This window comes from Macaca nemestrina, chromosome 8 (assembly GCF_043159975.1).
Source record: "Macaca nemestrina isolate mMacNem1 chromosome 8, mMacNem.hap1, whole genome shotgun sequence".
NCBI classification, from domain to species: domain Eukaryota; kingdom Metazoa; phylum Chordata; class Mammalia; order Primates; family Cercopithecidae; genus Macaca; species Macaca nemestrina.
This window is the reverse complement of record NC_092132.1, coordinates 58,721,221-58,748,713: the sequence shown is the minus strand read 5'-3', so window position 1 is coordinate 58,748,713 and position 27,493 is coordinate 58,721,221. Positions and strand designations below refer to the sequence as shown.

The 27,493-nt window shown below is 40.1% G+C and overlaps 1 protein-coding gene and 1 pseudogene across 1 annotated transcript in view; both read right to left on the bottom strand.

Moving 5' to 3' along the window:
* LOC105477158 (cyclic nucleotide gated channel subunit beta 3) overlaps nucleotides 1–27,493 on the bottom strand; it is a 158,976-nt gene that overhangs the window by 12,792 nt on the left and 118,691 nt on the right. The window contains exons 14-15 of the mRNA XM_011733534.3: nucleotides 19,367–19,450; nucleotides 12,241–12,359 (exon numbers count right to left, since the gene is read on the bottom strand). Coding sequence (XP_011731836.2) covers nucleotides 12,241–12,359; nucleotides 19,367–19,450 — 203 coding nt within the window. The remainder of the gene's footprint in view (nucleotides 1–12,240; nucleotides 12,360–19,366; nucleotides 19,451–27,493) is intronic.
* On the bottom strand, nucleotides 2,352–6,412 carry LOC105495914 (inositol oxygenase-like; annotated as a pseudogene).

The window sequence follows — 27,493 nt, the reverse complement described above, 5'->3', positions numbered from 1 at the left end:
TTTTGAGACGGAGTCTCGGTCTGTCGCCCAGGCTGGAGTGCAGTGGCCGGATCTCAGCTCACTGCAAGCTCCGCCTCCCGGGTTCACGCCATTCTCCTGCCTCAGCCTCCCGAGTAGCTGGGACTACAGGCGCCCGCCGCCTCGCCCGGCTAGTTTTTTGTATTTTTTAGTAGAGACGGGGTTTCACTGGGTTAGCCAGGATGGTCTCGATCTCCTGACCTCGTGATCCGCCGGTCTCGGCCTCCCAAAGTGCTGGGATTACAGGCTTGAGCCACCGCGCCCGGCCTCTTTTTTATGTTTTAATACATATAATACTTTTCAATCTTTTTTTTTTTTTTTTTTTTTTTTTTTTTTTTGAGACGGAGTCTCGCTCTGTAGCCCAGGCTGGAGTGCAGTGGCCGGATCTCAGCTCACTGCAAGCTCCGCCTCCCGGGTTCACGCCATTCTCCGGCCTCAGCCTCCCGAGTAGCTGGGACTACAGGCGCCCGCCACCTCGCCCGGCTAGTTTTTTGTATTTCTTAGTAGAGACGGGGTTTCACCGTGTTATCCAGGATGGTCTCGATCTCCTGACCTCGTGATCCGCCCGTCTCGGCCTCCCAAAGTGCTGGGATTACAGGCTTGAGCCACCGCGCCCGGCCTATACTTTTCAATCTTATGAGGTGGTCATGTATTAGTGTTTCTCCATTTTGACTGATGAAGAAATGAAGTCTCAGTTGAGTAACTTGCCTGGAGATACATAGCTTATAAGTTGTGGCATATGGATGCAAACCTAGTCAGGCACCCTTCTCAAGCAGATGCAATTTAGAATGATTAATGCTTTAATAATTGTAAGAAATGAAAATGTTTCCTAAAATAAAGAAGGCTCTGGTCTAAATACATTTTCTCATGTAGAATTATTTCCGCCTATATATATAAAACGAACTCTACATGCTATCAATGGAAAGAACATCACATTCAATGCTGAGTAAGGGATTAAAACTCCAAATATTTGTTCTCATTAAGCAAATTTCCAACTGGGTTTTATTTGGGAAACATGAGGTTAGATAACCTGTGTAGACTTTTTCTGAGTTATCCTTTTATCTTTGTCAACATTATTAGGAAACACTTTATTCCTTGACAACTTTAAAATTTGACTAAGCCGGGCGCGGTGGCTCACGCTTGTAATCCCAGCACTTTGGGAGGCCGAGGCAGGTGGATCACCTGAGGTCGGGAGTTCAAGACCAGCCTGACCAACATGGAGAAACCCCGTCTTTACTAAAACTACAAAATTAGCCAGGGTGGTGGCACATGCCTGTAATCCCAGCTACTCGAGAGGCTGAGGCAGGAGAATCGCTTGAACCTGGGAGGCGGAAGTTGCGGTGAGCCGAGATCGCGCCATTGCACTCCAGCCTGGGCAAAAAGAGCGAAACTCTGTCTCAAAGAGAAAAAAAAAAAAAGAAAACTTGACTAAAAATAAATTCTAGCAAAACTTTTGTGACTGAGCAAATATCAAAGGATGTTCTAAGGCCACCTCTGCCTGGGCTTTTTGCTCTTTGCAGATACTTTGATATTCATAAAACTACTGAATGGCAAACACATGTTAGCCTAGATTTTTTTTCTGTAAAACATTTTGAGGAATGTCTGCATACATAGATTTTTAACAAAATTAAGGGTTTAGATATTACAGATATAAAATGTTTAGCCCCTTCTCCCCCTAGCAGGTCTTGATTTCAGAATCGAATTGGCCTTACAGAAGTGGATGAGCGATGAAGAATCTGGGTACAACTTCTAAGGAAGGAAAGAGGAGAAAAAGGATAATGTGGATCCTTTATTCCATGCTCCGTTTATCTTCCTTCAAGTGTGGGGAAGAATACTGAGCTATAGTACTTTGGCTGGAAAATACTGCATCAAATAAGCATATCCTAATACAGTAGCCTAACTAAATGTTTCTTTGGAGTAAAAACCGGGTAACTATGTCAAATATTTGTACAAAGTTTATAGTTTTAAAGTTTTTTTTTCTTTTTTTGGCCGGGCGCGGTGGCTCAAGCCTGTAATCCCAGCACTTTGGGAGGACGAGATGGGCGGATCACGAGGTCAGGAGATCGAGACCATCCTGGCTAACACGTTGAAACCCCGTCTCTACTAAAAAAAAAAATACAAAAAACTAGCCGGGCGACGTGGCGGGTGCCTGTAGTCCCAGCTACTCCGGAGGCTGAGGCAGGAGAATGGCTAAGCCCGGGAGGCAGAGCTTGCAGTGAGCTGAGATCCGGCCAGTGCACTCCAGCCTGGGCGACAGAGCCAGACTCCGTCTCAAAAAAAAAAATAAATAAATAAATAAAATAAAAATAAAGTTTTTTTTTTTTTTTTTTTTTTTAAGTAAATCCCTTTATTTTCTTATGTAATGACCATATCACTTTGGTGAGGTAGGTTTTTTTGTTTGCTTGTTTTGTTTTGTTTTCTCTCTCTCCTTCGAGGTCTTTATTGCCACTAGGCACAAGTGGCCATGAGAGGTGGTGGCTATAAGGGGTGAGTGGGGTTCCCCACTGAGGTAGACCCTGAAGGTGGCTGTATGCCCATGGCCAGACTTTGCTAGGCATGCTGAGGGCCAGGCCTGTGGTCCAGCAGTGGTGGGGGTGGCAGGAGGGGCACCAGCACAGGATGCCAGGGCAGTACTTATCAATGAGCCCCTGGTAGTAGGGCCACAGCTTGTCCATGTCTGGCAGGTCAGGGCAGTTGGTCAAATTGAACTCCTGCACCCAGGGCAGCATGGCCAGGTCCTGCTTGCTGCACCACTGCCAGTAGTCACTGCCTGTGTGCGAGGGGAAGAAGGAGTGGAATCGGATCTTGTAGGAAGCCTCCACTGGGAGCGAGAACTTGTTGAACGTCATCAACCGGTATGTCATGCGCGTCAGTGTGAAGAGACCGCCAAACAGGCTGTGTGTGAGCAACATGGCTGTTTATTTCACCTGGGTGCCGGCGGGCTGAGTCTGAAAAGAGAGTCAGCAAAGGGAGATAAGGGTGGGGCCGTTTTATAGGATTTGGGTAGGTAAAAGAAAATTACAGTCAAAGGGGGGTTGTTCTCTGGCGGGCAGGATTGGGGGTCACAAGGTGCTCAGTGGGGGAGCTTTTTGAGCCAGGATGAGCCAGGAAAAGGAATTTCACAAGATAATATCATCGCTTAAGGCAAGGACCGGCCATTTTCATTTCTTTTGTGGTGGAATGTCATCGGTTAAGGTGAGGCAGGGCATTTGCACTTCTTTTGTGATTCTTCAGTTACTTCAGGCCATCTGGGCGTATACGTGCAAGTCACAGGGGATGCGATGGCTTGGCTTGGGCTCAGAGGCCTGACATGGAACAAGTACTCATTATGGCCCTAGGACATGAGGACCCTGCCCAGCCCACAGTGGGGCTAATACACGCCCAGTTTTGTGCTGTATCGAGGATCTTGGAGGTCGGGATTGTCCTGGAAAGTGGAGTTACAAAACCACGGAGGCCTGAGGACAGAGGCCCCCAAACATGGCCAGGACCTTCCCTACGTCATAGAAGCCCAACAAGCTGGAATCAGTCCTTGCCTGGGTGAGCTTCTGGATACCCTCTGCCATCTGGAAGGCTTGGAAGGAGGGGGGAGGTCTACACCTGGGTCCGATTCGTCCACCAGCTCATGCAGCAGGTCCACGGCCTCCATGACCTTCATTTCCTTGTAGAAAAAGCCCCCAAACCAGGCGTGCTTGCTCCTGACGAAATCCACTATCTGGTACATGTACATGAGCTTGTACGTGGTAAAGACATGGTCCAGGAGGGGACCCAACACGTAGTTCTGGAAGCCGGCCTTGTCTTTGGCAGCCTCTGGGTCCACTTCAGGTAGGTAGACCAGGGAAAGGTCTGGGTCCACTGTCACCTTCACCCTGAGAGGGATCCAAAGCGCAGGGCGGCAAGTGTGCACCTGCTGAGGGATGTCTGCAGGCCCAGCCTCCGGCTTGCCCCTGGTTTTAGACAGTTTTTTTTGTTTGTTGGTTGGTTGGTTTGCTTGTTTTTGAGATGGAGTCTCACTCTGTCGCCAGTCTGGAGTGCAGTGGCACCATCTCAGCTCACTGCAACCTCGGACTCCCTGGTTTAAGCGATTCTCCTGCCTCAGCCTCCGGAGTAGCTGGGATTACCGGCACATGCCACCATACCCAGCTAATTTTTGTACTTTTTTTTTTTTTTTAGTAGAGACAGGGTTTCACCATGTTGGCCAGGATGGTCTCAGTTTCCTGACCTCATGATTCGCCCGCTTCAGCCTCCCAAAGTACTGCGATTACAGGCGTGAGCCACCGCACCCGGCCAGTGAGGTAGGTTCTTAACCTATACTTACAGACATGGGAACTGAGGTCTAGAATCAGTTAAGTGAATTGTTCAAGAACAAATACTTAAGAATTTCATCCCTGAAATTAAAATCTAAGACCAGACCTGACTTCACGTCAAGAGGTCTTTTCTTTAACCATAACTAGTGATGCCAACGAAGTTATTGCTGTTGTTTTAATGATACAGATTTGCCCATGGACATCAGGAAAAATAAGGGAGGAACCCAAGCAGGCTGGTGTGATAAGACATGTCAAGGTATGATTCTCAGAATCTTTACTTCCTCTCTGCTGTTCCAAATGGTGGCAAAAAGCCTTGATTTAGCACTGGATAAAGTTACTTTGGGAGGAATCCTGAGGATATTTCAATGAATATTTAAGCAATGACACTGATTGTATATTTGTTCAGCGGGATATTGTGGGACTTAGATGAGGTATGCTTTTTATGCTAAGCAAAAAGGTGCAATACAAAGAGACTATATTCAAAAGGATGTAGTGAAAATGTAAATGTGTATTCTTAACACAGGTAGTGCTCACAGGTTTGAGACAGGAAAAAAATGAAAATGAAGTTTTCTCTTTCAGTATTAATCAAGTCTTATCTCTGCTCATACTTTTAATCTCCTATTGCATTGACCATTTCTGCCTTTTAGGAAAGGGGAAAAAAGGAATAACTGCCTTATTCTGATGAAGAGTAAGAATATGGAATTAAAATAGTCCAAAGACCTAAAAGTCTCCTCTGGTACCCCCATTTTAATGAGTATTCAGCAGAAATAGACAATAATGGTTTAAAGGTTAAAAGGAGTTTTAGATGATTTGTCAAAATTTTGGCCATTTCACATTGATGTAAAGTAAATATCAAAAAGAAATTCTCAGATAGGTGATTTGACTAATGTAATAGGTGAAAAGACAGAATTTAAATGTTTTGAATGAAAACCAGATATCTAAAACATACAAGAATATATCAATGCCTGAATTCTACTCAATAACTTGTTATATATGATGAAAAAAGGATGGTGAACAATGAAAGAAATGCAGAAGGTAAATGATCACATTTATGAAAATAAATAGACCCATAGGAAATTAATTCATTTAGCAAATATATATGGAGGAACTATTATTTCCAGGCACTATTTAAAGAACTTAAAATTAAAATAACCTATTAAAATGCAACAGCAATGGGGATAATAAAGTCATATCAGTAATACTGAAGGACAATAGCTATACATTGTGCTTTGTAATGCAAATTGGTTCATTTTTTCTGGAAAATAATCTGCCCATATATTATAAGAGTTACAGAAATGCTTCTACCTTTTGGCCTACTTATTCCTATTTTTGGGAATTAAACCTCAAATAAATAAAAGAAAACAAGTAATTTTACAAAGATAAATATAGCAGTGTTATTCTTATAATGAAAACTGACAAAAAGGGCACAAGGCTGAATACGCATATTCATGACAAAAATGAATGTGCATTTGTACATTCACAAAGATAGAAAGATAATTACATTCACTTATTTATTCAATAACTATTTACTAGGCACTTATGTGGACCAGCCGCTGCCCTAAGGGCTGGGGATAGAGCACAGGACAAACCACATATGGTGTCTACCAGGATCCCTGGGGGCCTGTGTAAAGTGTCTTCACGCAAACTATAAAAATGTGGCTTTTCATGCACACGTATGTTTATCGTGGCTCTATTCACAATAGCAAAGACTTGGAATCAACCCAAATGTCCATCAATAATAGACTGGATAAAATGTGGCACATATACGCCATGGAATACTATGCAGCCATAAAAAAGGATGAGTTCATGTACTTTGCAGGGACATGGATGAAGCTGGGAACCATCATTCTCAGCAAACTATCACAAGGAGAGAAAACCAGACACTGCATGTTCTCACTCATAAGTGGAGTTGAACAATGAGAACACATGGACACGGGGAGGGGAACATCACATACTGGGGCCTGTCAGGGGGTGGGGATCTGGGGGAGGGATAGCATTAGGAGAAATACCTAACGTAAATGAGTTGATGGGTGCAGCAAGCTAACATGGCACATGTATACCTATGTCACAAACCTGCATGTTGTGCACATGTACCCCAGAACGTAAAGTATAATAAAAAACAATGTGGGTTTTCTGAGCATGTGCAGTCCTGTGCTTGGCTAGAAGAATGCCTCCTTTCACAAAGTGAAAGGTAACTGTGCATGAGAGGGAGCACAACAGCCAGGGCTCATGGCTCAGAAGTGGAGTGCAAACCAGGTCCCTGCCCCCCCAGTCCCTCAGTGGACATTCTGGTGCAGAGAACATTTGGCACCGCCATAGGTGGTAGTTCTGGTGCTTGCAATTTAGGAAAGAAGAAAAACATTGAAGAAATAAATGCACGAATGCATGTAGAGTTACAAAGATAAGTGCTCCAAAAGAAAGGAACATCATTGGATGAAAGTGTATGGCAAGGAGACCTGGGAGGCCCCTATAGTGGGGAATCCAGGAAGGCCTGAAAGAAGCTGAGATCTTGGTACAAGGGTGGGGAAATCATCCAGGTAGAGGTAACAGAATGTGCAAAAAACTCCCTGTGACTGGATAGAGTGTGGTGCATTCAAGGAACGGGAAGACAATGGGTGTTTGGATTAAAGAGAGTAAGGGCAGCTAGGCACAGTGGCTTGTACCTGAAATCCCAGCACTTTGAGAGGCTGAGGCAGGTGGATCACCTGAGGTCAAGGGTTCAAGACTAGCCTGGCCAACATGATGAAACCCTGTCTCTACAAAAATACAAAAATTTGCATGATGGCAAAAACCTGTAATCCCAGTTACTTGAGAGGCTGAGGTTGGAGAATCGCTTGAACACAGGAAGTAGAGATTGCAGTGAGTTGAGATGTGCCACTGCCCCAGCCTGGGTGACAGAGTGAGACTCCATCTCAAATAAATAAAATAAAATGAAATAAAATAAAATAAAGAGAGCAAGGCAAGTCAGGTGCAACCTGAAGTAGAGAGGTAGGCAGGGGCTAGACTCTACAGGATCTCATAGATAGGGAAAATCACTTTGTTCTTATTCCTAAAAATGGCATGAAAACATTGAATGGTTTTAAGTGGGAGGGCAGTGATATGATCAGATCTGTGTTTCCAAAAGATCCCTCTGGCTGCAGAGTGGAGACTGATTGTGGAGGATATGGTTATTGGATTTGAGTGACTTGAAGTAAGCCACTACAGTTGTCCAGTGAGAGATGGATGAACTGAAGTAGTGGCAGTGGAGAACGTAAGATACAAATGATTTGAGACCTTCTTAGATGGTAGGATTAACAGGTGTTGGAGGTGGAGTGGCCATGTAGGGTGAAGGGGAGTGTCAAGCATGTTTTTGTTTATCCCCAGTAAAATTTTGAAAGTGAACAATTTAAATAATTTGGTATTGTATTCATTTCCTAGGGCTGGTATAACAAATTAGCACAAAACAAGTGACCTACAACCACAAAAATTTATTATCTCACAGTTCTGGAGGCCAGAAGTCCAAAATCAAAATATCAGCAGGGCTGTATTTCCTCTAAAGACTCCAGTGAAAATCTTTTCTTGCCTCTTTCAGCTTGTAGTGTTGCCAGGCATTTCTTGGCTATGGCTGCATTACTCCAGTTTCTGCCCTCAGTCTTCACATGGCCTTCTCCTCTTATGTCTTTTATAAAGACACTTATAAAAAGTGTCTTTAGGAAAAAGAACCCTCTTTGTCATTGAACTTGGGGCCCTTCAAGATAATTCAGGATGAACTCATCCTGAGATCCTTAACTTAATTACATCTTCAAAGACCCTGACCCTTTTTTTCAAGGTGGGTCACATACACAAGTTCCTAGGATGAGGATGTCGACTTATCTTTGTGGGAGACGCCATTCAACTCACTACAGGCATCATGTCAATTATCCTTTACATACCCCTCAGTAGGGGTTTCTAGGACTGACCTGTGTGCACACATCATTTGAGGACCACTGAAGGTTCAGCTTTTGGTTCCCAAATAACCTCTAGTAATTGCCAGATCCAAAGGACACACTGGTCCTTGTGAAAACTTTGTCCCCCACAGCATCCTGTACACACTGTCTTCCTGGGACACAATCCATACATTTAATCACCGGGTATTGAAGTCTCCTCTAAAGCCCTTGAGGACAGCGATTGTTTCTTGTTCTCCTTTGTACCCTCATGACTAACACTGTGCCTGGCCAAGAAGGAATACACGGCCTTCTTTGAGTCACTTTCACACTATGCCATAAGGGGACCCAAATATAATTTTTTTTGTTTCTATCAAATCACAGTTAAATAATTAATTAAAAATTGCTGAAGAGCTGCTGCAAATTATTTTTGAATGGAGGTAGGATATAAGTAAAAATCACCACTTAGTATATAGTGTTTATGTAGCTGCTGGTGATCTGAAGATAAATTCTAGTTCTTTTTTTTTTTTTTTTTTTTTTGGCGACGGAGTCTCGCCCTGTTGCCCAGGTGGGAGTGCAGTGGTGCGATCTCGGCTCACTGCAAGCTCTGCCTCCTGGGTTCGTGCTATTCTCCTGCCTCAGCCTCCCGAGTAGCTGGGACTACAGGCGCCCACCACCATGACTGGCTAATTTTTTTTTTTGTATTTTTAGTAGAGATGGGGTTTCACAGTGTTAGCCAGGACGGTCTCGATCTCCTGGCCTCGTGATCCGCCCACCTCAGCATCTCAAAGTGCTGGGATTACAGGTGTGAGCCACCGTACCCGGCCTCTAGTTCTTATATTTCAGTAGCTCAGTCTGTTGGAGAGACCTGTCTGAACAAATTAATTATAAATCAGTAGTAATTACTGTAATAAAGGCACGAATGAAATGCTATGGAAGCATAGAATAAAGAGCAACTAGTTGTTTTAGGGGTTAAAGATAGCTTCAAAAAGGTGGCATTTGAAGGATGAATGAAAAATTTCCTGGGGGAGGATATTCTGAAGAGAGATGAAAGCAACAGAAAATCCTATTGAAATAATAATGGCAACACAAGAAATAAAAACTCAGATGTGTTTTAAGAAAAATGTCATTTTAACAGAAACAGAATGCAGACAGGAAGTGGTTAAATACATTCAGGGAATAGGACTTGGGACTAAATGCATGTGTAAGGAAAATGATGGAGTCGGAACCACCACAGGGCCATCCCTCAGCAGACCCTGGGTCTCTCTTTCAGAAATGGGGTATCTGCACTCTTCAGATGTTAATTGGAAATGTGGTCTGGGTTTTCTCTGTGACAGGCTGTAAATCTATATTTTAGTCAGGGTTTTGCTTTTTTGGATTAATATATAATGTCCTTGAAAGCCCTTAATTTTTTTCTTCATTTTTTTTCCTGAGGAAAAAGAACTCTTTTAAAGGCTACATGATAGTGCTGGATTGAGCTCATTTTAACAAAGGTCACAGCATTTTTGAGTAGTAAACACTATTACTAGATCTTTCCAGTATCTGGATGTTTGGCAGGCATGCCTCCAGCTCTGGAATAAATGACTAGAGCTTCAGGGGTGTATGACAGCTGTGGGCCTGTGAAGCCTGTGGGTATCTGGAAAGAGGCAGATGCATCCTGTTTTCCCATAACCACAGCCAAAAAGAGAATCAAGGCAAAAAGCTCCCTTTCACTTGAATCAACCAAACTACTGAGCAGGTTTAAAGCTTGTCCATTCTACCGGCTTCAATTTGGCCTTAGAAACCAAATGGGTAATAGGAGATTTATTTGAGAAGCTGCTGTCAGGAATCTAGGATTACTTTCAGTTGCAACTCAGCTACACCTGGAATCAATTCCTAGGGTAGTTCTTCCTGTGATGATAATATCAGCAATTAACATACTTGTATTTATAAGGCTTATTCTTCAGGGAGTACTCAACCCTTGGGAAAGGTCAGCTAATTAATTTCTGCAGTGTTTCAGATTAAACTGTTGCATGTTTTATGACCTTGAAGATTACAGTGATTATTAAGTCACAAAATATTAAATCACTTTTGCAAGGACTCCCAGGAAGGAAATGATAGAAAACAGGCAAAGAACTCAGGTCTTGTACATTCTGAGAAGTGTTTCCACCACTGCCTAGGAGCAAGATCCTCAGAGGATCACCTTAACAATAATCAGTCGTTAAACAAGGAGAAAAAATTAAAGAGAGAAGCCACATTTCCAACAGAGAAATAACATGCTTCAACATTCCAAAGAAACCCTAACGATGCTCCTATGAAGTCATCTAAAATTGTCCATATTTCTGGAACACGAAGATAACTTCTTAGCAGCTATGAAATTAGAGATTGGAAATTTCTTCTGTGACGTGGTATAAAGATCACTGGACCCCGATCCGTGGAGACCCAGGTTTGAACGTTGTCCCTATAATTCATTAGCTATGGTGTCCTGGGCAAGATATAGTACTTGGCATCTTGGGATAGATGAAATAAATATATTATGAAAATATGAAATATATATTATGAAATAAATATATTAATAACTGCCTGATAGGGTACTCTTCTTTTCATTGTATGAGCCAGTATCCCAGTTCCAGACACCATCATCTTGCACTTGCGCCACCACAGTTGACTTCTAATTGGTCTCTATTCATTCTCGCTCCTCTGCTGTATCTTTTCCACATAGCTGTTGAAGTCGTCTTTTAAAATAAGAATTCAGAGTGTGTCATTCTTTTGCCTAAAACCCTCTACTGGCATTCATTCATATTTAGAAAAAGACATAAATTCCTATCATGGCCTAAAAGACCATGTGTTATCTGAGCCTTGCTCACCTATTTGGCCTCATCTCCCCAGTGTTCTTACTCACTGTACTCCAGCCATATTCACCTTTCTGCCCCTTGACCAGACAAACTTGCTTTACCTCTAGGCCTTCAGTAATCAGAGAGGCTCTTCCCCCAATTCTGAATGGCTGATCCTTTACTCTTTCAAATCTCAGCTCAAATATTATCTCCCTAGAGAGGTCATTCCTGACCACTGCATCTAAGTAGTGTCCTGTTATGTTCTAACCATTTTTTCCTTCATAGCAGTTATTACAATGTGAATTCATCTTGTCTAGCTAATTAACGATTTATTATCAGTTTTCCCCAACTGTACTGTAAGCTCTTTCAGGGGCCATATCTTGTCTAATATTTTTTATATAGTTTATTCCTAGAGTTAAGAGCAATACCTGACAATCTAGCAAGTACTAGGCACTCAATGAATATTTTTTGGTTGAATAAATGTGATAATGCATATAGAAGTGTTTAGCCCACAAAATGCTTAAATTTGCTGTCTATATTTTTCCTCTTGGGGACTTTCTTTTTCTAGGATAAACTTTTCCGGGCCAATAAGAAACAATGGTAAAAATAAGTAATATTTATTGAGCTCTTAACAGATGCCAGGCAATGTTCTAAGTGCTTTTAATGAATTAACTCATTTACCAACACTTTAAGGTACGTTCTATTATTATCCTAATTATTAAGGTGAGGAAACTGAGGAACAGCGGGGACAAGTAACAGAGGAACAAAGCCAGTAGTGGTGAAACTGGAGTTTAAACTCGGGAAATTTGGTCCCACAGCTATGATCACATCACTAGCCTACTCAAGATCCCCTTGTTAGCAAGGCATTCAAGTCTTCCAACAATCTGGTAACAATGAACCCTCCAAACCTCTTCTCTCATTAACTAATTCATTTGCACATCCATTCAACATATACTGGGAACTTGCTTTATGCCAGGCACTGCTCTAGGTCCTGGACTAACGAGCTGAATGACCCAGTTCTTTTCCTCAGGTCTTTTTGGTGAAGGGATGAATAGAAATATGAAAATCCTTATTTTACCAATGCTATCAGCACAATCAAACCTTTTATAAATCTGAGCAGGAACTTTACTTACTTTACTACCTAAGATTTTTCTTTTATGACAAATGATGGGCTTCAATGTTTATGAAGTATCTTTCAGATACCTGATTTCTCCAAACACTGACCCAGCTTTCAGAGTAACCAGAACTTTAGTACCATCAGGGCCTCCGAGAACTTGGACTTCTCCATGCTTGATGATATACATTTCCTTGCCAATTTCTCCCTACATTTTAAATATAAAGAGGAAATGGTAGTTATTTTATTCTTGACAATTATGCTGTAAATTAAGAAATATAAACTCTTTTAGAGGAGTAAATATAAATGAAGGAAGCAAAGAACATTAGTGTGAAAGTAATTGTCTTAAGACCTAAAGTATTTACAGACATTGGTTAGACATATCATGTGAAAGGAAATGATTAGGAAGATGATACTTCTCAACATGTGAGTACTGTTTGCCTCCCTTGGATACATGAAGATATTTCAGTTAGCACATTGCTTTAGGAAGGACCCTGGGTAGAAGAAGTAATTGATTTTAAGCATGGTCAAGCCTTGCTTTGATGACCACCACTATGCTTGGTAGAAGTTGCTTGGTCTAGCCAAAGAGCATAGACTGCAGTCTTTCAAGGGTCAATTCTATTCTTCTACCCATGTCATCGAGGTCTGATTTGGGGAATTGGGGCATAGGAGATCTTTGAGTTATTATTAGTATTCCATGCTGAGATGAAGTATTAATGGAGTAGGTTGTTTTACTCAGTTCTTGCCTATCTTTGGGGACCCTTGGGACCAGGGGAATGATATTTGTTCAAGCCCTAAGAATTAAACTCCTGGAATGTTCACATAGCCACTGGTTAATGGGGTTATTCTATATTCCTGAGCCAGTGTAGCAGGATGTACCAGGCTGTCAACACTATTTAATATAATCACAAAGATTTACGATGTGTACATCCTACATATTTTGAAGTCTGAATCATGTCTGGTCATGCAGCTATATGCCCCAATTAAGAACATTGGACCCAAGACTAACATGAGCTTCCCTGGGTGGAGATATTTTGCTCATGTTTCTGTGGTCCACTGGAGAGAAAAATGCATCCATGTGACCCTCACAGAAATAGGACCTAGTAAGCCTGTGTCTGATTTCTCTCGTGTTTGCCCGTGTATATCTTTTTCTTGCTATTCCTGCATTTTATTCCTTGCTATAATAAATCTCAAGCCATAAATATAACTTTATGTTGAATTGTATGAGTTCTTGTAAGTAAATCACCAAACTAGTGGGTGGTTATGAGGCCCTTGGAACACATCTTCTCGCTCTAACTTCCAAAAAGAATAAATGTCGGCCGGGCGCGGTGGCTCACGCCTGTAATCCCAGCACTTTGGGAGGCCGAGGCGGGCGGATCACAAGGTCAGGAGATCGAGACCACGGTGAAACCCCGTCTCTACTAAAAATTACAAAAAATTAGCCGGGCGCGGTTGTGGGCGCCTGTAGTCCCAGCTACTCGGGAGGCTGAGGCAGGAGAATGGCGTGAACCCGGGAGGCGGAGCTTGCAGTGAGCCGAGATCGCGCCACTGCACTCCAGCCTGGGCTGGGCGACAGAGCGAGACTCCGTCTCAAAAAAAAAAAAAAAAAAAAAGAATAAATGTCTTACAAGAGATTTAATGGCACTTAGGTCAAGAAAGGCTATTAAACTTTAAATAGACCAGATTGCATAACACTAGGCAAACTATTTGGATAGCCTACATGTCTGAATGAGTAGTGCCTTGATCACCTTTAGCTATATAAAAAAAAATCATTAATAGATAAATTCACTTACTTGGCTTAGGAGGGGACTGGGTTATTTGAGTTATTCAAATATTCTCATTAACCATACTTTGAAAGAATTAGAATACACTAAAATCAACTCAAGATTAAAAGATTTTTTAAATTTTTATTTTAAAAAGTATTTAGCCTACATCATGCTTTGGAAGAAAAAAAATATTGACTGTAGTTTACTCCCCGAGATGGCTGAGAAAATGTCAACTTTGTTACAGTGCTGAACGCAGGCTTGACATGTAGAAGACACTCATTTATGAATAAGGAAAATATAACTTAGCTATTCTCTGGGAGATTTTAAAGTCCTTCCATACCTAGGTTTATTTTCCTGAACATCAACTATTGTTGCTTTATAATTGCCGGGTTGTGTTTAAAGTTATCAGAATCCACCTTTTAGTTAATATCCAGGAAGCTGAAATTCTTATTTTATCTCCCCATTACTCTTATAAGGAAGGTAAAGTAAGTACTATTATTTCCTTTTTACAGAAATTAAAACAAAGGCACAGATTGGCTTAGCTAATTAGCTAAAGTTGTATGACCCAGTAATTAGAAGCAAAGGAAGCCTAGAACCCACATCTCCTAACTGAGCAATGCAAGAAATATGTTTAAGTTTTGCATTGTGCAAAATATTTTTTTAATTAAAATTTTTTGGTTGTTTTTGCTCTGAGACAGGGTCTTGCTCTGTTGCCCAGGCTAGAGTCCAGTGGCACGATATCAGTTCACTGCAACCTCTGCCTCCCACATTCAAGTGATCCTCCCACCTCAGCCTCCTGAGTAGCTGGGACCACAGGCATAAGCCACCATGCCTGGCTAATTTTTGTATTTTTTGTAGAGACAGGGTTTTGCCATGTTGTCCAGGCTTGTCTCAAACTCTTGGACTCATGTGATCCTGCTGCCTTGGCCTCCCAAAGTGTTGGAATTACAGGCGTGAGCCACTGCACCTTGCCTGTGCAAAATATTAAGCATATATTTATACTCAAAAACATATAAAAGTAGAAATTCCAACATAAATGGATCTTATTATATTTATTTACATACTATTAATGCTAATAACAATATCATGTCTTTGCATATTACTTTAAAAAATCATTACATTACCTGACATTTACATAGCTCCTTATTTTAATTCCTATATTTGTTCTAAGAGAACATGCTACTTTATAACTGCAAAGCATTTCATAGATATTCATTCATCTAATTCTTGCAAAAATCCCAGTAAAGTCAAGTAGGAAAGGCATCATTACTCTTGTTTAAAAATTGGTAGTCGAGGTTTAAAAAATTAAGTGTCTTGAGCAAACGTATAAGGCTCGCAGGTGACAGCGCCAGAACTAGTGGCACCTATGTCATCTGACTCCATATAATACATGAAGACAGACCATATCTAACGGTGACTCCAGTATCGGGAATGATCTCTTAAAAACCAATAAAATAGCCATGAATAATTTAAAAAATAAGGCATGATGTCTGAAAATTAGTTTTCCAAGAGACACTTTAGGAAGTAATGATGAGGACGGGGTCATATTCCTTATTCTTTGCATGAAGTAATTCTCAAGGAACTGGAATGATTTTTCAAAGGCAGTTATTACAACTGACTGGAGGTAGAAGTACATAGTGAGTACTTAAATACAGTTCAGCTCTTTTAATTATTTTTTAATGCTCATTTCAATAATTTTCCAAGGAGATCTGGCATAATCAACGAACCAAAACTTCCACTATTTCTTGCATGTTTCTAGGCTAATTTAAGCCCTTTCTGCAGTTTAATTAGCATTCAAATTAAGTAGACATTCCTCAGAGAATAAGGGCTGACAGCATGTGCAAAATAAGATTGAACCAAGCTCTGGTTGTTAGTGTGTGGACTAATTTGGAGAAAGTATGAAAACACAAGAGCTTCATGTAGAGTGAGGTAACCCCTGGAGAGAGTGCACTTCAAAATTTCAGGGTTTCTGTGTAGGAAGCTATTTCTAAGGCTCATGAGGGCTTTGTGACACTCAAGGGCACCCCAGCAGAAAAGAGCAGTGCTACTTAAAGTGTGGTTCCTGGGTCAGCAGCGGCAGCATCACTAGGAGCTTGTGTAGAGGTGCACATTCTCAGTTTACTGAGAGTTCTCACTGCAGAAATATATATCAGAGTTTTGGGGAATGAGGTCCTAGAAACTGATGCTTTAACAAGAGCTCTAGGTGATTTCTGCCCTGCCCTAGAGCATCTGAAGAAAACTCCCACTCTTTCAAGCCGCCCAAGCTACCACTCAGTCAATTCCTGGGGATTAGGTAGGTCAGCAAACTTGGCCCCAAATGCCGTCATCTCTTAAATTCAGATAACCTCAAATTGAACATATATATTTCCTTCTCTTATTTTGGAGAAATATTTTGGAGATTTTGGAGAATATCTCACAAAATATTCCTTCAATATTTTGTGACAACGATAAGCAAAACAACGCTGAATTCAGTCACCTGAAGTCTTGTCAAGTAACAGCCTTTCTTCTCTGTCAATATCTACTATCATGCAAATCCCTTCTTAAAGAAATGTGAGGCCGGGCGCGGTGGCTCAAGCCTGTAATCCCAGCACTTTGGGAGGCCGAGACGGGCGGATCACGAGGTCAGGAGATCGAGATCATCTTGGCTAACACGGTGAAACCCCGTCTCTACTAAAAAATACAAAAAACTAGCCGGGCGAGGCGGTGGGCGCCTGTAGTCCCAGCTACTCGGGAGGCTGAGGCAGGAGAATGGCCTAAACCTGGGAGGCGGAGCTTGCAGTGAGCTGAGATCCGGCCACTGCACTCCAGCCTGGGCGACAGAGCGAGACTCAGTCTCAAAAAAAAAAAAAAAAAAAAAAAAGTGACCTGTCAGTCTAACGTCTCCTCATTTCTACTTTCCACCCATTTATTCCTTTTCCTGCCTCATTTGTCTCCACTGATGTTTTTGTTATTGAGTGATGAATGTGATGTGAAGAAGAAATTAGAAATGAGAAAGTTGCATCTACTCTGCATTTCATACTTTGTTAAACAAATTTGCACTGCTTGGGGCACAGGTGCTAAAGTTTATGTGAGTTATCACAATTTTCAATCTCTGTTGCTACTGGCCCCAAATGAAAGGACATTTTTTGGTGCATTAAAGTCATGTCATTCCAGTACACCACTGCCCCCAAGGGGTTCTTGGACTGCACTGTGAATTGTATTTCCCATTTTAATAAAACTGATTTCATATCACTAATCTGCCTTATTTTAACTTGGACTAATTTGTGTGGGATTGTATATTCTTGGTTCCCATTTTATCATAATCTGTCTTCCATTTCCCCCCTTCATCTATGAAAGCTCCTTCTCAGTTGCCCTCTCTGACTCTTCTTCATTGATCTCTTCCACGAACACTGGAGTTCTTCAAAGTTAGAGCCAAGGCCCTCTTCTCCGACCTTTCCTTGAGCTTTTCTTGAAGTCTGTTTCCTTTATATTCCAATTCCCAGTAACCCCCAGTTCCATCCTCTCTCATTAGACTGATTTTCACTGTGTACTTGGCATCTCCACCTGATGCCTTGAAGTACCTCATACTCCATCTGACTTCGTCTGTTTCACCACAGCCCATCACTCACTTGCTTCTGTTCCTAGGATATGCCAACCTCCATCTTGCCTCTTGGCTCATGGTTCCAAGTCTTCATAAAAAATACCATCCTGTCCACTTCTTTTTTTGAAACTAAAGAACTATTTATCTTTAGATTTTTCGAGGGTCACTCCTGACAACCTAATAACCTCCCCATCTCCCAACCCTGGATCTAAATTAAGTGTCGTTGTCACTACATACTCTTCTGGCAACTTCTATTTTCCCTTTATACAACTTAGCACATTTTGGAATTACGCATTGACTTAATTTCACTTGTTTATTGCTTGTCTCGCCCATGAAGCCAGTGGTTCTTAGTTTTGGCTGCATTTTAGAATCATATGGGAGCTTTTAAATAATACTGGTATATGGGCTCCATCTAGACCAAATCAATCACTGAGGGGTGGAGCCCAGACATCTTCATTCAGGTGATTCTGATGTGCACTGTGAATTGAATACCATGGCACTAGAAAGGTAGGACCCTAAAGGACAAGAACCATCTTTTTTTTTTTTGCTCAGTGCCCAGCACTGTTTCTGGCTCATTGTATTGAGAAACATTTCCTGAGTTTTGTAGAATAAATCATTCTAAAATTGTTCTAACATTTGCCTTATTATAGTTCTCTGTACTCCCTCTATAGACACAGTTCCTTCCTTTTTGCCTTAGCTCACACTTCTTTCCTCTACCCAGAACGCCTATTTCCTCTTTCACTTGGTTTACTCCAATTCATTTTTCAAGACTTAGCTCAGACCTTATCTTCTCTAGGAAATCTTACCAGTAACCAGGAAGGACAGATGCCCCTCCTTTATGTCCTACAACAGTTTGTGCTTTCTTTGACCATAGCATTTAACACATTATTTTGAAATGATAAAAGTGCCTCTCATCTTTATTTGCTTGTGAACTCACCGAGGTCTTGGATCATCTTGCATTTTTTTTAACTACTCATTTTTCTTTTAAAATTTTGATTATTGAGTTTATCTTTGATTTAGTTTCTCACTATATAAATCCCAGGGTCATCATTCCTTTTCTCCCCCTTCAAGTTAGTGATCAGAAATATGCAAAAATATTTATCTGAGGGGATGTTCGTTTTATTTATGATAGCAGACATTTGAAAATTGATCCTGATACATCCCTAGACTGAAATATCATGCAGCTTTTAAAAATCATATTGTAGATTACTTAATACATAAAATGTTCATATGATATATTGTTACATGACAAAACATGTTTCAAAACATATGTACAGTATGATGCCACTTTTATAGCACGAGCTCTATCCATCAGTCAATATAAAAAGATAGGCCAAAATATATGAAGAGTGGTTATTACTGGATGGTGGAATTTATGTCCTTATGTTTTTATGTGTTTTCTATCTTAAAATAATGAACATGTATTATTTTGTAATCATAAAAAGCACAGTACAGGTTTTTAAAATGTGGCATTGATTATTCACTACTTGGGAGAGCAAAATGAAGGTAACTGATATTTTGCCGAAGACATAAAAAAGGCTGAACCACCTATCGCTTCTAGAACTTTTTCCTCCACTTTAAATATTTGAGATTAATGAGCTGTGACAATTGATAATTAACATTTATACAAAGCAGTTTTTCAGGCTACCCACACTTCTATCCTATAATATGAGTAATGAAATCCATATTGTCTTGTTCCTTTGTGAACTCTGAGGGCGCATTATTGCTGTACAGAGCTATACATCATAATAATTTCTATACTATGGAATTCACCCTGAACAAATTTTGTTTAAACAATGCTCTTGACTTATGTCTGAAATCCTCAAATTCATTTATTAGTTGTGCATTTGAAAAATAGCATGCACTCACCTTTTTGCAGACAAAGTCACCAGGCAAATAGAGAATGGATTTCAATCTTAGCAACATGTCATAAATCATCTGTGTATCACAACCCTATATAAAAAGAAAAATAATTCTTATAGAAACAACTAAAAGGCCAATATTCCAAATGAATTCAAAACTCAATGAAAATAAACAGTAATATATATTGTTTGTATTAACATAAAAATATTAACTGCCAATGGCTATGGACTTGTCATGACCCAAAATTTAGAAAAAAATACCTATAGTATAATGGCAAGGATTTAGATCTTGCTCAGATAGACTTGGGTGTGAATCCTGTCTCTGCTACATATTGCTACATAACCTCTCATGCCTCAGTTTACTAATGTGTAAAATGGGGATAAAAATGGTACTTATAACAAAAACTTAATGTACTTAATGACAGCTATTAATGGTAATATACTAATAATAGATTGTTAGTATATCAGGACCAACATAGATCAAAATCTTTGCTGCATATTTTTCTTTCTTAAAACATGTTTCATACCATCGTTAGATATTATTATTTAACATTGCAGGCTTGTCTATCTTTCTTCTTCAACTCAATTATCTTCTTAAGGCCGGGGAAAATGTACACAATAGATACAAAAGCAGTATCTGTTGAGTGAATGTTCGTATTCACTTTAATAGTGTAAGAAACACTATTTGGCTATAGGTCTATATTTGTCTTCTGTTTAAATAATTATATCTATAAGAGCTAAAGAAAAATCTTTAGGTGCTGCAAAAACTCACATAGCAGTTTTGAATCTTTTGCTTTCCATAAATATATATTTTTTCATTTTCTTGCAGAGCTGCTAACATGTAACAACTTTCCTCTTGTGGGTGGTCCTGTCCACCCCTTGAGGGAATTATGATTTTGCTGTGAACTAATTATAGAGTCAGTGGCAGAGAAAGGAGAAGCTAAGGGTCTGCTCCCATTTGTGGATCGGATAATCGTTCCTTTAGCAATCACCAGTTTTCTGTAATAGCTTTGGTAACAGACACTTGACCTAGATCCATATGAAATTTAGACTTCAGGGTTGCTTGACTGATAAGGCAAGCTAATAATTTATGATTGAAGTATCTCCAAGTAGCCATTGGTGAGAGGCATTCAGATGCATGTAGTGTTAGAATTTTTAAAAATCACTTCAGAAAGTAAAGCTTTTGGTTCTTTAGGACAGAAAAAAAGGCCAAGGCCAGAAGATATATCTTCTTTTTTTTTTTTTAAATTATTTTTTATTATTATACTTTAAGTTCTAGGGTACATGTGCATAACGTGCAGGTTTGTTACATATGTATACTTGTGCCATGTTGCTGTGCTGCACCCATCAACTCGTCAGCACCCATCAACTCGTCATTTACATCAGGTATAACTCCCAATGCAATCCCTCCCCCGGCCCCCCTCCCCATGATAGGCCCCGGTGTGTGATGTTCCCCTTCCCGAGTCCAAGTGATCTCATTGTTCAGTTTCCACCTATGAGTGAGAACATGCGGTGTTTGGTTTTCTGTTCTTGTGATAGTTTGCTAAGAATGATGGTTTCCAGCTGCATCCATGTCCCTACAAAGGACACAAACTCATCCTTTTTGATGGCTGCATAGTATTCCATGGTGTATATGTGCCACATTTTCTTAATCCAGTCTGTCACTGATGGACATTTGGGTTGATTCCAAGTCTTTGCTATTGTGAATAGTGCCGCAATGAACATACGTGTGCATGTGTCTTTATAGCAGCATGATTTATAATCCTTTGGGTATATCCCCAGTAATGGGATGGCTGGGTCATATGGTACATCTAGTTCTAGATCCTTGAGGAATCGCCATACTGTTACCTGACTTCAAACTATACTACAAGGCTACAGTAACCAAAACAGCATGGTACTGGTACCAAAACAGAGATATAGACCAATGGAACAGAACAGAGTCCTCAGAAATAATACCACACATCTATAGCCATCTGATCTTTGACAAATCTGAGAGAAACAAGAAATGGGGAAAGGATTCCCTATTTAATAAATGGTGCTGGGAAAATTGGCTAGCCATAAATAGAAAGCTGAAACTGGATCCTTTCCTTACTCCTTATACGAAAATTAATTCAAGATGGATTAGAGACTTAAATGTTAGATCTAATACCATAAAAACCCTAGAGGAAAACCTAGGTAGTACCATTCAGGACATAGGCATGGGCAAAGACTTCATGTCTAAAACACCAAAAGCAACCGCAGCAAAAGCCAAAATTGACAAATGGGATCTCATTAAACTAAAGAGCTTCTGCACTGCAAAAGAAACTACCATCAGAGTGAACAGGCAACCTACAGAATGGGAGAAAATTTTTGCAATCTACTCATCTGACAAAGGGCTAATATCCAGAACCTACAAAGAACTCAAACAAATTTACAAGAAAAAAACAAACAACCCCATCAAAAAGTGGGCAAAGGATATGAACAGACATTTCTCAAAAGAAGACATTCATACAGCCAACAGACACATGAAAAAATGCTCATCATCACTGGCCATCAGAGAAATGCAAATCAAAACCACAATGAGATACCATCTCACACCAGTTAGAATGGCAATCATTAAAAAGTCAGGAAACAACAGGTGCTGGAGAGGATGTGGAGAAATAGGAACACTTTTACACTGTTGGTGGGATTGTAAACTAGTTCAACCATTATGGAAGATATATCTTCTTAATACAGTCTAACAAATACTGATGAGAAGCTGTTTTGAGCAAGGCTTTGTATGACAACCTTGGAGGAATTAAAGATGAAAGAAAATGCTGGGCGCGGTGGCTCAAGCCTGTAATCCCAGCACTTTGGGAGGCCCAGGCGGGCGGATCACAAGGTCAGGAGATCGAGACCATCCTGGCTAACACGGTGAAACCCCGTCTCTACTAAAAAAAAATACAAAAAACTAGCCGGGCGAGGTGGCGGGCGCCTGTGGTCCCAGCTACTCCGGAGGCTGAGGCAGGAGAATGGCGTAAACCTGGGAGGCGGAGCTTGCAGTGAGCTGAGATCCGGCCACTGCACTCCAGCCTGGGCGACAGAGCCAGACTCAGTCTCAAAAAAAAAAAAAAAAAAAAAAAAAAAAAAAAAAAAAAGATGAAAGAAAATAACTCTAGTTGGGGTGATCTTGTAAGTAAGCAGAAAAGCTGTAATTGATGGTAGAAGATAATCATGTCATAAAACATTCCACAAATATACATAAAACTTGTAAGATAAAGAGAGTTAATTTTGCTTGGGAGTGGGATGGGAGAGAGGGGAGGCACCAGAAAAGTTCTAATTTGGGTAATAAAATTTGAATCATTTGAGGATGAGGATGATTTGCATTTGTAAAGATGCACAAAGGCCCTTTTAGGCAGAGGGAAATTTACCTTTTCTTTGCTTGTTATGTATTTGCTTTGCACAAAGTATACACATTTTATTTATATTTGTTTTAGTCCTAGTATGTCTGATAGGTTAGCATATTTGCTAAAGCAAATTACAAACATAACTTTTTTTTTTTTCTCTAAAAGGCATGGTTCTTTTGTTTTCAGTAAAAATTAAATAAATGGCCCAAGTGCTTAATTCCTTTAAATGCTGTCATCATTTTGGAATAATTTCACTTCAGATACTGGTATTCTGATTCATTTAAAACTCACTTAGAAAAAAGACAAACAGACTTTGGATTGATTTTTGAATCTTCTCCACTAAAGAAAGTTTGTGTCTTTGATATGGTAAAGAAAATCCACGTGAAATATGCTTGGAAGTTCTTGAACATGTACGTGTCTGGAATATTTCTGCAATGAAGGTAACTCTCAGTCACTCGTATCCGTGGAGATTTACATTGTAAATGATCAGAAATAGAAGATCTCAAAAGATCCACTTATATTTGTTTTCATATAAATAATCTGAATTTTTGGCACTAATTTTTAAGGTTTTAATTATAATTTGTAAATCAAAAATGACATTTGTATTCCTTGAACAATTTCTATCAGAATGTATTTGATGAAAATTCCCAACTATATTAAGTTGTATTCATGGGAAATATTAATGATTTTAAATGCTGTTTTCCTGTGGCAGTAATTCTGATTTTATATAAGTATATCTATAATATATATAAATTATGTATGTATGTATTATGTACATATAATATATAATGTAAAATATATATTATAAATATTATATATAATTTAAATATAATCATATATAATACATATATTTTAGATGTATAAAATTATATATATAATCAGAATTACTGCCACAGTAATCAGAATATAAGTATATATACACAGATATATATATTCTTATAATTTTATGTTGCCTTGGCACCAATTTTGAATATAAGTTTAACTTTCTCATACTGGAAGCGGGATCAGTCACTCTTGGTACAGTTTCCAGTTCTCTGCCTCTTTCCAGTTCCTCAATATGGTTGATCCAGACACCTGCTTTATACCACTGCCTCCTGGTGACCACCATTCTATGGTACAGCTGGATGCAACTGACTAGAATTGCCCCACTGACCTTCAGAGCCCACATGGATGAGCAGATATTCCACAGTGACTACCTGTCAGTCACAGCAAGACCTCATGGAACTCATGTCTGCTGTAAACCAACCTGTCAGAACTTCCCCTGGGAAACCTCCCTGGGTAACACCCTGGATCCCAAAAAGGCTTTGGCCCATTCTCTCTCTCCCCACTGGTTGAGCACGAGTGTTCCCCCTTCCCATTGGCCCTGTGAGGCGTGCTGCCCTCTTCTCTCTGAGATCTGTAATTAATAAAAATGCTTCTATTATTTCATGGGTTTTGTTGTGCTGCTTCCCCTGTGTCTCGCCTGACTGACATATCCAAACCTAACTTTTTTTCCAGTACAGGGTTTTCCTAGGGAGTGGCTATCTTATAGGAATAAACTGGACACGGATCAGATAAAAGCCACAAGAGCATCAGTCAATATAAATAAATTCCCTGTGAGAGAAATGTCTGTTCATGGTCGACCACCTAGGCATGAGGTCGTCGACTGGGATCAAGAAGTATCCCATGAAAGGCACACTGTGAACAGCCACCACCCATCCTCTGGAGCCCCGTGAGGGCAAGGCTGGAGTGTATGGCCACTCTCCCAAGACAGACCCCAACTCCAAGACTAAATGAAAGGAAATATAACAGTGTGGCAGCACAGTCGGCCTCCGTATCCATGGACTCCACCTCCATGGATTCAAACAACTGTGGATGGAGAATATTCAGGGGAAAAAAAAAAAAACCAAAATAGCAGTACCACAGTAAAAAAATACAAACAAGAAATATGGTTTAATTATTATTTACATAGCATTTACATTGTATTTGGTACTATAAGTAATCTACAGATGAGTTAAAGTATACAGGAGGATGTGGGTAGGTTATTTGCAAATACTATGCCACAGATTTTGGTTTCCTTGGGGGCCCTGGAACCAATCCCCTGTGGATACCACGGGATAGACTGTATTGTTTTCAATACTGAAAAAATTGGAAACAACATACTGTCAACCTATGGGCAGATAAAATATTGAATATTTGTAGATTGCAATATCGTAAAATGGTTAAAATAAATCACAGATCGGCTGGGTGTGGTGGCTTACACCTGTAATCCCAGATTTTGGAGGCTGAGGAGGGCGGATTGCTCGAGCTCAGGAGTTTGAGACCAGCTTGGCCAACATGGCGAAACCCCATCTCTACTAAAAATACAAAAATCAGTTGGGCGTGGTGACACATGCCTGTAATCCCAGCTGCTTGAGAGGCTCAGGTGGGAAGATCGCTAGAACCTGGGAGGCGGGGTTGCAGTGAACCGAGATTGCACCACTGCTCTCCAGCCTGGGTGACAGAGTAAGACCTTGTCTTAAAAAAATCAATAAATTAATTGGAAAAATAAAGATAAAAATAAAATAAACTATATCTATTTAAATATATGATTAAATTCAACCAATAGTGTAGTCTGAATACAGAATATATTCCGTATGATTCCAACTACAAAAATCTAAACACACTACTGCCAGTTTACGTTCATATAACTATAAAGTAAAACGATAAAGATGAGGAGTGGAGGGACATCCTCAGATGAGGGTCTTCGTGGCCACCTCTAGGGAGGAAGAAAGGAGAATGGGTCTGGGGAGAAGAACTGATGAAACTTCAACTTTCTTTTTTTTTTTTTTTTTTTTTGAGGCGGAGTCTCGCTCTGTTGCCCAGGCTGGAGTGCAGTGGCCGGATCTCAGCTCACTGCAAGCTCTGCCTCCTGGGTTCACGCCATTCTCCTGCCTCAGCCTCCCGAGTAGCTGGGACTACAGGCGCCCGCCACCTTGCCCGGCTAGTTTTTTGTATTTTTAGTAGCGACAGAGTTTCACCGTGTTAGCCAGGATGGTCTCGATCTCCTGACCTCGTGATCCACCCGTCTCGGCCTCCCAAAGTGCTGGGATTACAGGCTTGAGCCACCGCACCCAGCCTATTAATTTTAAATTTTAATAAAATATCTCTCTTTGCAGAGAAATGTGTTCAGTCTTCTTTCCCCTTTTATTCTTTAGGTGGGCTCAGGGGCAGATAGCACCAGTGAAGGAAATCGGATCAATGGGAAGTGTGAGACCAACCTAGGAGATAAGCCCGAACATAGATAAACAGGGAGCACTTTTCTCGGCAGGAACACACACAAGCATCTACATCCATAGCTTTCAGCTGACGGCTTGGATTTCCTCAGACAAAAACATTTGAACCAATCTAAATATGACTTTTTATTAACATACTCGGATAGCACATGGATCAAGTCATGCAAACTGAATCTAGCAGCTGTATATAGTAACAACTTAGAATTTAAGTTCCACCAATTAAGTGATTCTGTCCCTCAATGATTACTTTATGAAAAGACGCCACTAGCTTTGGGGCAGCTTTTGTTTAGGACTAAATCCTTCTTATTTGGATTTAGGCCTAGTGAAATAAAGTTTGCATTGTGATGTCATTATATTTTATAATGTGTTTGAGAACTATTATTATTCTCTTTCTTTCTCCAGAAAATGATTATTTTCTTGAGATATACATTGCTTCATTATTGTGTGATTTAAAAAGAATTACATCCTGGGGCAACTTTTTCTCTCGGTAACCCAGCTCCATTTTGTTTAGTTAGGAAATTTTCTGATGTATGAAAAGACAGGATTGCTTTGTAAATGTCTCTTTTTTCTATAAAGTGAGAGTTCCTAAGAAAGTATCAACATTAGCATTATACTAGTATATAACATTTGTATTATGTTTTACTGTCATATCTTTACCTGTTTAATTCTTCCAGCCTCCCACTGATGCCTGGCATTAATGAATAGATGGTCATCACTCCTGGTTTTTAGATAAAAACTGGAGTCCCAGGAAGCCTGTTGACTTTCTCTAAGGTCACATGTACGATAGGTATTGGAGGAGGAGTATCACCAGAGTGTGTGTTTTTATCTACACTTGGAGCAACTTGAGATCAAAGTGTTTGTATTATTCACTCTTGTATTCTCAGTGTCTCACCAGGGTTTAGGGCATGTTGGATGCTAAATAAAAATGGCTGACATATAGAATGAAGCTGTTAGAAATTATTCCATTTGGGCAATGAGAAATTCAGTGCTGTACAGCTGTGTTACAGATTTGAATGAGGATATTGGAGATTTGAATGGAGTTGGGAGCAATGTTACTTTGATTCACAACAGAGCCATAGGTTAGATGGTGTTTCTCGTACCCAGGAAATTCCACTTTTAATAATGGCAAGCTCTGAATACAAGTGTAAGGTTGGTAAAATTTTTCCTTGGAATGTGTACTCTCTTAGTCCTATAGAATTTCTCAATTTCTAGGCTCATTTCTGCTTTCTTTGAAACAGAACTTAAGATATCATCACTATTTTATAACTCACTGTGAATTTAAGTCACTCTCAAGTATAAGCAATGGTCTTCAGGGCTTTTTCCATCTCAGCCTGTTTATTACAAAGGGACATGCTTTGTTCTATCTTAAACCCCTTTCTCATTAAACAAGTAAATTATAGGTGATATGACTAGGGCAGGGAATTCTGAATTCAGTTCTTCATGCCACTGACTATGTGAGGCAGGATACTGATTGGTAGCTGTTGGGACCAGCAAAGTCAAATGTGATAAAAAATT